Source organism: Cyprinus carpio, chromosome B15, assembly GCF_018340385.1.
Source record: "Cyprinus carpio isolate SPL01 chromosome B15, ASM1834038v1, whole genome shotgun sequence".
Taxonomy (NCBI): Eukaryota; Metazoa; Chordata; class Actinopteri; order Cypriniformes; family Cyprinidae; genus Cyprinus; species Cyprinus carpio.
In genome coordinates, this window is record NC_056611.1 from 26,091,421 (window position 1) to 26,103,920 (window position 12,500).

The 12,500-nt window shown below is 32.8% G+C and overlaps 1 protein-coding gene across 1 annotated transcript in view; it reads left to right on the forward strand.

Moving 5' to 3' along the window:
• Window positions 1-12,500, forward strand: part of LOC109079791 (chloride channel protein 2-like) — a 79,409-nt gene that overhangs the window by 58,325 nt on the left and 8,584 nt on the right. The window contains exons 13-18 of the mRNA XM_042740018.1: window positions 4,215-4,284; window positions 5,546-5,686; window positions 6,658-6,850; window positions 9,153-9,286; window positions 10,482-10,672; window positions 10,764-10,875. Coding sequence (XP_042595952.1) covers window positions 4,215-4,284; window positions 5,546-5,686; window positions 6,658-6,850; window positions 9,153-9,286; window positions 10,482-10,672; window positions 10,764-10,875 — 841 coding nt within the window. The remainder of the gene's footprint in view (window positions 1-4,214; window positions 4,285-5,545; window positions 5,687-6,657; window positions 6,851-9,152; window positions 9,287-10,481; window positions 10,673-10,763; window positions 10,876-12,500) is intronic.

The following is a 12,500-nucleotide window of genomic DNA, read 5'->3' on the forward strand; positions in this document are numbered from 1 at the left end:
TGTGTGTGTGTGTGTGTGTATATCAGTTTTAATTTCATAATATTCATTTTATATAAACTATATACATATTTTAAAATGTATATATTTAAAAAATATATATATATTAACATTTGAATATTTTGTAGTTTATAATACGTGTGTATATATCTCTGTGTGTGTATTAATTATAATATAAATAAAAATATAATAAATGTAAGAAATGTAATTAATATATATAGATATATATATATATATATAATATATATATATATATATATCTATATTATATATATATATATATATATGCTATATAATTTTAAGTGTATTTTATTTGCAAAGACTTTATTATTAATGAATTGAAGTTAAAACTATATATTTATGTGTTAAAACTATATATGTTCAGTTTTAATTGCATAATATTCATTGTGTGAGGGTATATATGTATATATTAGAAAGTGGAGTTAAATTTCTCTAGCCACATGCAGACTTGATTACTGCCAGGCCTGTTGAATCAAGGAATCTCTTAAACAGAAGCTGTCTGACAAAGTGAAGCATGCTTAAAGAGCAACACATCATGCTGTGATCTAAAGAGATTCAAGAACAGATGAGAAAACAAAAATATCTGGAAAGGGACATGCATCAGCTTTTCTGGAAAAGGGTTGGAACAAGCCATTTCTAGTGGGTTTTGGGACTCCAAGAGCGACCACCACGGTCAGAGACAATATCCAACAAATAGAGAAAAAAACTTGGAACAGTTGTGAACAATCTTCCAGGAGTGCTTCATGTATGTCTACCAAAATTACTCCAGAAGAGCACAACACTGCTCCAAAAAGAACACAAAGCCTCATCTCACATTTGCCAAAAAATACGACTCATCCAGGAGCTCATAAAAGAACCCAGAACAACATCTGAAGCTTCGACCTGGCAAACAGTTCAAAACAGGGAGTTGTGCTGATGTGAGGGGCCTCACTCGCCTAAGTACATTTCTTTACGGCTCCGTGTTCAGTCCGACACCCTCTGATTCAACCAATAGGTGCAGAAGAACGATCAGAAAGAGACTGAGCAAAATCTCTGCATCCATGGGTCAATGTGAGTCCCAAGGCAAAAGCAACTGCTGACCCAAAAGAACAACAAAGCCTTGTCCTCACATTTGCCAAAAATATCTTGATTAGTGACCCCCAAAACATGTTGGGCAAGCTATTCTGTGGACTGATGAGAACAAAAAAGGTGTTGTTGCAGAACCAGTCCAATGTTACAGGACCTGTTTGCTTGTCTAAGGCGGGCACGTAGACCAACAATCATTAGTTCATTTAGTCCTGTATTTCATAGCGTTTAAGCAAAGGGATCATGATCTGTTGAGCCTCCAGTCAAACATGATTTGGAGGTACCCAGCCTGGTGTGATGGATACCTACCATCAGGAGATGGAGGTGGAGCGAGGGGGGGACTGAAGTTAGTGACGGTTGTGTGGAAGATGTTTGGGGCCATTAATTGAATGGGAAGCATGAATTCCTGCTAAGTCCCTGGTTCCTCTAGTCGTTGAAAAATCCTGAGTTTACTCTGCAAATCGTCTTTCAGGCCGGTTTGTCCGGCCGTCAGTAATGTTTGTCTGACCTCAAACTGACGTCATACAAGACATCAGTCCCCCTTCAAGGCCACAGCCTTAGTCCATTTCGGGTCCAAAAACACACATTGGGATGATGTTGGTTCTGAGGACTTCACACATCCTCCAGGATCTGTTGATAGGATGTTACAGTCTGTGGACTGATCCAGAAACACACCAGTGAGGCAAGTCCACCTCTGAATGGCTCAAGAAAAACAAAAAGTGAAGGTTTTGGAGCGGAGGCCAAGTCAAAGTCCAGACTTAAATCTGAGTTTGAGATGCTTTGAGATGACTGTTTTCCGATGGACCGCCTAAACAGTCCACTGAGGGCGGGGCAAAAAGTGAATGCTCGAAAACCCCAAAAATTCCTCCACAGCGATGTGAAAAAGACTTATCCAGTTATCACTGAAAAAGGCTTGATTGCAGTTTGTTGCTGCAAAACTGGGGTGGCACAACCAGTTGAGATCCTGGTAGAAATACACATATCCCTCCAGAAACTAAGATTAGATTTAGGGGGCAATTACTTTTTGTGGCACGTAGGGCCAAATCCGCCTCTGCTCTTCACAGGATCTTTTTACAGACGGTTTTGGACAGCTTTTTCCCTTAATAAATGAAATCATAATTTCAAAACTGCATTTTGTATTTACTCTGGCTGTCTTTGTGCATTAATAAAATTTGTTTAATGATTGGAATCTTTTAAGTGTAACATATGCAAAAAAAAAAAAAAAGTGCATTAATAAAATTTGTTTAATGTCATGTGTGTGTTTAATTTGAGGCATAATAATAGAAAGGAGGGGGGAAATGATGGTGGGTGGTGGGGAGAGAGAGGAGCGGATTTTTTGTGTGTATGTTTTTTTTTTTGTGTGAGGGGAGAGAGCGAACGAGAGGAAGAAAGGAAGGAAGGAGAGAATATTATGCAATGATCTCTCTATCCACCCACAGCTTTCAAACACTCTCCAACATAATTCACATAACACTTACGCAACATTCACACTGAATCCCACCCTTTACCTCCAGCAGGAGCCCTTCTGTTCTCGCAGGAACCATCGATTGTGGTGTGTGTGTGTGTGTGTGTGTGTGTGTGTGTGTGTGTGTGTGTGTGTGTGTGTGTGTGTGTGTGTGTGTGTGTGTGTGTGTGTGTGTGTGTGTGTGTGTTCCCGTTCATGTGTCTAATTATCAAATAAACAGAAATGCTATTTCCAGATTGGAGCAAAAGTTCTGACGTGTGCATTTGTGTTGCCATTTGCTTAATATAATTAATTTACCTCAAATAAAGAGTTAGGGAATAAAAAGATGACGAGATTTTCTTGTGTTGTTCACTAATGAGATCACACATACACAAATACAAATACACACTCTTATCATTTTGTTTTGTTTTGCCAAACTTTTATTTGCATGTCGTTAAAAATATCTGAAATCTAGTTCTTCTGTAATTATAATTTATAATAATTATAATTTATCATTTCAAATAAAAATGTATAATTATAATAATTTATATAAATATATTTTTATATTTAATCACATCATTAATAAAAAATATTGGTTACACTTTATTTTGTGTCTTTGTTACAGTGTAATTATACATTTAAGTACTGAGTAATATTAATTTAACTACAAGTACTATATGGTTAGGTTTAGGATTAGGGTTAGTCTTAGGGTTACTTGCATGTTATAATGCATAATTTATTGTTATTATAATAGTAAGTACATGTAACGTGTAACAAGGGTATGATACTGAAAAAACACTAATATCAGGGCATGTCAAAACTTCTCCAGGACCCCGAAACACTCTCAGACCCCAGAGTGTTCAAATAAAGCGTTGCCAATACTACTACAAATTATTAATTATTTCTCTTTTTTCATTCTTGTAATGTTACAAATAGTTGATTGTGCATGAAATTGTCAGAAAGTAGCTTTTTTTGTGAACATGTTATTTACACATTTACATTTGACATTTATTTACCTTTCTATTTTCGTCTGATAAGGAACTCATACAGTCTAAGCATAAAATGTCATGCAGATGACAGGCATGATAGATTTTGCGTCAGATGTATAACGAAGCGTTGTTCTCTAAGGATATTTGGGGATTTTGATGTGTTGTGACGCACACAGGCGCATGTGTGAATATCACACCCCTCTGGTTTGTCATATGCCAGGCTATTGTGTGTGGAGAGACGGGCTGCAGACTCACAGAAAGGCTTGTAATGTGAGCTACGTAATCTCACATAATCAATGCCATAAACAAACTATATGAGAGTTTTGAATTTTTGAATCTGTTACAGTTAAGTAGTTTTTTTGGTCATTGCTGTTTTTAATTTTTATTTCACACAGGTGTGTCACTGCTATTGTTCTTTAATAACCAGCTATGTAATTTCGTCACACTACACAACAAAATACTGAAAAATGACTGTCATGCTACTGAAAAATGAATTTTACCGAGTTGGTATCTTTGCTACTTTTAATTAGTTAATCCCTCAACACTGATTATATTATTGGTTAATATTGTTTTGCTCCTCTCTCTGTTATATAAGCAGAAATTTTGCTGCAGAGATAGAGAAAGCTATTAGATTTTGCTGAAATATTACGAAAATAATTTTGTTTGTTTTAATGAGTGTTACTGTTGTTTTTGTGCAGTTCTGGATGTCTGCTTTAGCCACAACTCTTCCCGTACCATGTGGAGCCTTTATGCCTGTTTTTGTCATTGGTAAGTATTTGTATGTTAATTAAACTAATAGATATCACCGAACTTCCCCAGTTGATTAATTACAGTACATGTTTTGTATTAGACGTTTTCTGAAATGTTTAAATATTACATTAAATTTTCACTAATTTGCATATATTTCCAGAGTTTAAATATGAACATTGGGTAAAGCCAGGTTCAAAAATCTTGTTTTAACTTGTTGGCATGTTAAAGATTTTTTTTCTGAAGGGATTTTGGATTTCTCCATAAATCTGAAATTTGTGTCAGCAAGAGAAAAATACATTTTCACCATGTTTTTAGGAATAAAATGTTATAGAAATCACTGTGAAGGATGTATTAACAAATCCCTCTATAAAAACCTTCAGAATATAGGAATAACACTCTTAAATTTGGTGTAAGTAAGTATTGCTGAATTGGAAAAAGAAACTAATTTTGTGAAAACTGCCTTTAAATATATATATAGCAATTGCAATCTACAGATGCAAGCAGATAAGTACTAAAATAAAACCTTGTGATTGATATATGAACAAAGCCTTCAGTAAATACCTTCAGAATAAAGATAGGATCAAAACTCTAAGTTTTGGTGTATGTAAGTGCTGCTGAAGTGAAGACAAAAAAAAAAAAAAAAAAACCCCGGCATTAAATGTATGTATTGTAATTGTAACCTAAGGGCGCAAATAGATAAGTAGCATAATAAAACCTTGTAAATGATATATTAACAAACCCCTCTATAAAAACCTTTAGAATATATAGGGGAATAAAACTCTAAGTTTTGGTGTTTGTAAGTGCTGCTGAATTGGAGAAACAAACTCATTTTGAGGAAAGAGACGCTAAAATCTATAGACGCAAATAGATAAAGTGCAATAATAAAAAAATATGTCAATTATATATGAACAAACCCTTCAGTAAAAACCTTCAGAATATAGAGAGGAATTAAACCCTAAGTTTTGGTGTTTGTAAGTGCTGCTGAAGTGGAGAAAAAACTAATTTTGAGAAAATGGCCTTTAAATATTTGTACAGATGCACATAGATACATTTTATAAAATAAACTTAAAATAAAAACTTACATGTGTATTTTGGATATTTTCTGTCCACTTTTCTGAAATAAGACGTGTTATAGAAGCAAAGTAGTTCAAAAGCTCAAAATTGGCAAGTGCATGAAAAAACAATAGTTTTTCCTGTAGTGTCTCACTACATTTTAAAAATGTTTTATGGAATATATTTATTAAAATGTGACCTGGGAGTGTGAACCTGTGTGTTTCAGGTGCTGCGTTTGGCCGTTTGGTGGGTGAAAGTATGGCCGCATGGTTTCCAGAGGGCATTAATACGGACGGAATCATCTATCCCATAGTTCCCGGAGGATACGCTGTTGTGGGTGAGAAGCAAATGCTCTCGTACAGTACATGTGTAGAGCTTCAATAGACATGTTCACGCACACATTCATCACAGCTGATTACCTTTTATGGAAATTGCTTCATTGTTGCCATAGTGATCTTGAGAGGCTTTGATTTAGTTTTGTTGTGTTTGGTCATGGTTTGTTGTTTTAGTCTTTTAAATGCTTATTGTTTTATTTATAGCTTAATGGCCAATATGGTGAAGGGTTTAGAGAAGTGCATGATTTTAACCATCAAATGCACTGTAACATTGTTTTTCTTAGAAAATGAAATATTTCAGTATTTAAAAAAAAAGGATGAGATATTTTAAATATTAGTTATATTTTTAAAAATATTTTACACAATTGTATAAATTTTATACAAATAGAAAAGGTATACAGAAATGCTCTAATTAAATAATATTTTTTTAATAAATTTGTCAAAATTGATTAATTTGATCAATTTTTACTTACTGTTTATTTATATTTAAGCCATTTGACCACTTGTGTATTTTTTATTCGTGACTTTGTTTTGTACATATTTTATTGTGCTATTGTGAAACTCTTTGGATACTTGGTGTTGCATTAAACTGTGCTATATAAATAAACAAGAATCATATTTCACTGTAAATGTGTATATAACAAATAAATCTTGAATCATGAAAAATAGTTATACTAAAAACGTTTTCTAAAAAAATCAAGCTGTAACTAGAAGTGTAGATACCAATTTCTTTCATTTTTACTGTATGTGGATATGTTTTTTGTTTGAATGTTTGCACCATTTTTTTTCTCTTCTGTGTGACTTGAAATTCTTTGAATTGCAATTCAGTAAATATCTCTTCTTATAAATGTATGTTTGAATTTGAATTGAATCGGCTCAATAGTTTGTGTTCATTTGGTATTTTAATTTTTTCGTTTAATTCATTAACTTAAAGTTAACCAATTTTAAGTGTTTTTAACTTGTTAAAACGGTGTTTTTTATGTGTTTTTTTTGTTATCCGGAGCGGTCACACATACGGTTTCCACGGCCGTGATCGTGTTTGAGTTGACGGGTCAGATCAGTCACATTCTGCCCATCATGATTGCTGTGATTCTCGCCAACGCCGTCGCTCAGAGTCTTCAGCCGTCCATCTACGACTCCATAATCCGCATTAAGAAACTGCCTTACCTGCCCGAGCTCGGCTGGGGCCACCATGAGTGAGTCTCTCTGTCTGTCTATATAGGTGTACATTTTATACTGTGTTTTTTTCTACCTCAGCAGTCTTTGTTGTATTCAGTAACAACTACAAAATACTGAAGCAGAAATGCTCTATTTTTCTGACGTTCAATCACAGTGACATCAAGTCCTTCTTCTCACATTAAAAGCAATTTAGCAACTAGTTACATTTACATGTTACAACTTGCATTTTTATATCAAAATTCATGTTAAAGCTTTGGCTGTGTATAACATTTAATACTTAAGTAATGTTCACCGCGTTTCGTATTTTTTACTCCTAAAACTAAATCTGCCAATTGAAAAACCCACAGGAAGGTCCCGAGGTACCTTGGTTATTATAGTTAACTAAAACTAAAACTGAGACTAGAAATAAAACCATAAAAACTTCTTTCTTGACTTGAAATTATATAAATGTTAAATAAAATAAAATATAGAAAACTTTTTATTTCAGCTAGTTGCCAAGGCAACATTTCTCATTTTCATTTAGTTTAACATGAAGTACTAAAATAAACTAAAACTGAAATAAAAATTACTAAAAAAATGTCAAAAACACAACAAAATTACTAAAAACTTAGTTACAATAAAAAATTATAAAAATAAAAACTGAAATTTGAAATTGTTTAGCTTGATGTACTTAACTAAAACTGAAATAAAAATTAATACAAACTATATAGACATTTAAAAACAACAAAAACTAATGTAAATGACAACAACACACAACAAAATTAATAAAACGTAAACTAAAATGTAAACAGAAAATATAAAACTAAAAACTAATTCAAAATAATAATAAAAATTATAATAGTGTCTCGATGATACTAAAATAACAAAGAACTTGTAGCAAAAATGCTGATTCACTTCTGGGTTTCAGGATTAATTACTTAAAAGCTAATGGCTAAAGAAATAAAGCAATTAGCAAATGCTTATTATGTTATATATGCAATTAAAAGATAAAATAATTTTTTATTTTACTGTTGCATTTAACTACATTAACAAAGTAATGTATTTGTTTGTTCATTTTTAAAGTGATTTACATTTTTACTTTTGCATTAATACATTTTTATTAATCCGTTTTATTAAGAACAACAGACAGAGATGGTGTTTTCTCTTCATTAGTGTAAATGGACAGACTGTGTGTAAATAAAGTTACACACACACACACACACACACACACACACACACACACTAGACTAATGGAAATCTGTGCAACACACAAATCGATCTTAGTTTCCGAGGCTTTAAGATTTTCAGGATTACAAAGTTTCAGATTTTGTTGCCTTATGTGTGTGTGTTTCTGTTGTGATTAAATAGGAGAAAATGGGAGCGATGATGCAGAATGTGCATGCACACACACACACACACACACACACATGTTTTGCTCTGAATGATTGTGTGTTTCAGCCTTGCTGTCAAACACATCTGAGGCGTCTGAGAGATGCATTTATACCTGTCAAGAGAACAATTACATAACTGTGTGTGTTTATGTGTGTGTGTGTGTGTGTGTGTGTGTGTGTGTGTGTGTGTGTGTGTGTGTGTGTGTGTGCGTGTGCGTGTGTGCGTGTGCGTGTGTGTGTGTGTGTATGTGTATGTGGGAAGTCAAATTTTTGCTGAGTAAGAATCTGCAGAAAACTCACTTATCAGCAAGATGGACACACACACACACACACACACACACACACACACACACACTCATTGACATTCAACACTCTGTATGTCTTCCCCTCTTTTTCTCTCTCTCTCTCTCTCTCTGTCGATTAATTTTTCATTTCAGTCTGTTTTCCACACAATTCTGCCAAAATATCAATCAAATCAGAAATAAAATGTCTTGTATGCCAACAACAAAGTATCATTTAAATAAAACAAAGGATAACTTTTGTGTTCATACCGATTAAATATATTTGTACATTTTCTGAAATAAATGTGAGTGTTTAAATATGTTTTTACTCAAATTTGGCAACAAGCAGGGTTATTATAGTTTACTAAAAAAATAAAACCATTTAAAAATTGTTACTTGAAATGAAACAAACGTTAACCGAAATAAAATAAAATATAAAAACTTATTTTATTTCTGATTGCCAAAGCAACATTTCTAGTTTAGCAACAATTTAGTTTAACTTGATGTTCTAAAATAACAAAACCTAAAATTAAAATGATTAAAACTATATAGAAATGAAATGTAAAGCATCAGGCCTGCGTTCATTGAGCTGCTGTGGTGGAGGATGAGTTAGTAACTGTCCTGCATCAGCTACAGCGCAGGAAACACAGTGACCTCTCTGTCTGCAGGAAGTATAATATTCGTGTGGAGGACATCATGGTCCGAGATGTTCGATATATCACACTGAACTCCACCTACAGAGACCTTCACGAGATCCTCCTGATAGGAAACCTCAAAACAGTGGCGCTGGTGGAGTCTGCAGGTATAAACACATTTGGTCTATATGTACATTATATACATTTACATATACATGGCTGGTTTGTCTTTTTGGTTTGCACTTTTTCCAAATGTTTGTTTTGTAGAATTTGATACATTTATATTTGCTTTAAAAAATAATAATAATAATAATAATTCTAAAATGTTAGCTTTTGTAGGAAAAATTATGAAACAAATAAGTCAAAAAGGTTGTTATTGACGATTGTGTGTGTAAAAACTGAAAAGAAATCTGAAAAAAAAAATTGGTTCAAATAATTATTATTATAATGAGAAAATTACGACATTTGATGTGTTTGAAACGTATATATTATAAATGTGTGTGTATATATGTGTGTGTGTGTTTGTGAGAGAGTGTTTTTGTGTGTGTGTGTGTGTGTGTGTGTGTGTATACTTTTAATATTTTTAATTAGTTTTTATTTTTAGAATTTTTTATTGTAACTTTGTTTTTATTAATTTTGTTGTGTTTTTGACATTTTTATTAGTTTTTATTAAATTTTATTTTAGTTTTAGTTTGTTATTTTAGTACTTCATGTTAAACTAAATGAAAATGAGAAATTTTAAATTGGCAACTAGCTGAAATAAAAAGCTTTTTTTGTTTGTTTGTTTGTTTTTTGCAGTTAATTTGCATTTTATTTGAACTAATGAATTTTTTTAATGGTTTTTGTTTTAATTAACTATAATAACCATGATATATGTACTCACCCTACTACCCTTGAAAAGTTTTGGTTGGTTTCTGGTTAACTTTTTTACATTTTTGAAAGAAGTCTCTTCTGTTCACCAACAATGCCTTTATTTGATTTAAAAAAAAAAAGTGAAATATTATAATTTTAAATAACTGTTTTCTCTGTGAATATGTGTTAAAGTGTAATTTATTTCTGTGATGCGCAGCTGTATTTTCAGCATCATTACTCCAGTCTTCAGTGTCACATGATCTTCAGAAATCATTCTAATATGATGATTTGCTGCTTAATAAAAACATTTCTGATTATTATCAATGTTGAACACAGTTGTGCTGCACAATATTTTTGTGGAAAGCGTGATACATTTTATTTTTCAGGATTCACAGATGAATAGAAGTTCAAAAGAACAGCATTTATTTGCAATAGAAGTATTTTGTAACATTATAAATGTGTTTACGGTCACCTTTGGTCAGTTAAAGCATTGCTTCCTCTGGTCTGCAGAGTCGATGATCCTGCTGGGCTCTATTGAGCGCGCTCAGTTACAGGCGCTCCTCACGCAGCATCTGAGTCGCGAGCGGCGGCTGGAGTTCATACGCGATCGCGCCGACGCCGAGAGAAAGCGTGTGTCTGTGGTCAGCACTCCCAGCAGCGAGGAGGGGGGTCAAAAGGTCAACCACGAGGTTCGCTTCCAGGTCAGAGGGCAGACGATTACTTGACTCTCTCATCAGACTCTTTATACTGTTTTCTCAGTTTCTAAAACATGATCTCTGTTTGTGAGAGTAGATCTCCACAGAAGAGTCGTCGTTCACACCGGCCCGTCCCATCTCACCTAAACCTCTCAAACCTGCGCTGAAGAGGACGTCTACCGCCGAGAAAAACATTGAGATCCCCACAAGTAATATCACACACACACACACTTTTACTTATCTGTGGAAACACTTCAAAGTAGAGATGTAACGATAACAACACGATATCGCGATATGAAGTCCACAATACGATATTTATTGTGATATTAAAAAAAAAAGACATAATTAAAAGAAAAATAATGAGTTAAATTATTCTATCTAATTTATTTCGAGAGTTCAAAATTAAGAGCTGCAACCCATGATCTTAACTAAGAAATCTCAAGTCAGAAAAAAGTCTTAAAAGAACTTTAAAATGGACTCAACCCCGTTTTATTTGTGAGATAGTGTCTCAGTCTAAATTACATTCACACTAGTGTTTAAGGAAAACAAACTAATTAGAATATAATAACAACAATGACAGTAATAGCCATATATTGTAAAACAATTGCACTCTAAAGTAAATGAAAATGAATATTGGTATATTATTTTTGCTTTACAGTAATGAAATCACAATACTTCTTTCCCAACTTATACACTTGAAAGAGATATTTTGAATTTGGACTGCATTTAAACCTCTAGCTGTCTGTGATTCATTCTGTACTTTTAAGCTTTATTTAGAAGGAAACTCCAGCTTCAGTGAAAATAAGATTACAAACACACACTCAATACAAACCTAGTGAAACACTGCTGTGTGCCGTGTTAGCTCTTATTTTATGCCTTTTTCCCTCACATCACATATTATAGTAATCCTCCTAAATTAGAAAATTCTAAACCTTAAACACTCAAAATTCATCCTGTGAAAACCCTTTTGAAATCAGACATTGCGTTACCATGAAAATAGTACTTTAAATGTGTTTTTTTTTTCTTTCTTTCTTTTATATTTTTCTTATATACATACGTGTTTGTAAAAATAATATACACTTTTTTAATATATTTACAGTGTTTATAATAAGAAAAGTTTAAATTAATCATTAAGGATGTGATTAATCATGATTAATTGTTTGACAGCACTAATTATATTATATTATATTATATTATAATCAGGGGTGCACATAAGTGGTCCGCAGGTCCGCATGCATGACCAAAATAAAAAATGTGCTACATAAATAAGTTCTGACAGCGCATTTGTGTAGCGACATGGTTGATAGCTGTTAATAAACAATTACCATTTAAGATCGACAAACTGACTATGTAAGATTTATTTTCAAAATGAAAGCATAAATCTATCCCATGCCGTTTTCAAAGCACAATGCAAACCTGTAACATTCATTCACTGACGCTCTTTAATGAGCAGCGGCGCTAAATCCGAAAGCGCATATACTTACTTGCCGGCAACCCGCCAAAATAAAAGCCTGCTGATTTTTAAGTTTGAGAAGAAGGTATGATGAACAAAACGCTTTTATTTATTTATTTATTTTTAGACGCTTTTATCCAAAGCGACTTACAACTGGGGAATGCATAAAAAAAACGAGGGATGGGAAAAACAAAGAAAGAGAGAAGTAGTAATAATATAGCATTTATTTTTAAGTTTACTATAAAATAATTGCATTTCTATTTAATACTAGGCCTACCTTTTATTTGTAATAATATTATCACACATTATTATTTAGTTTATTATTTTATTTTAAAAAAATAAATAAATAAAGTGCAATAATATTATAACTATTATTAATTA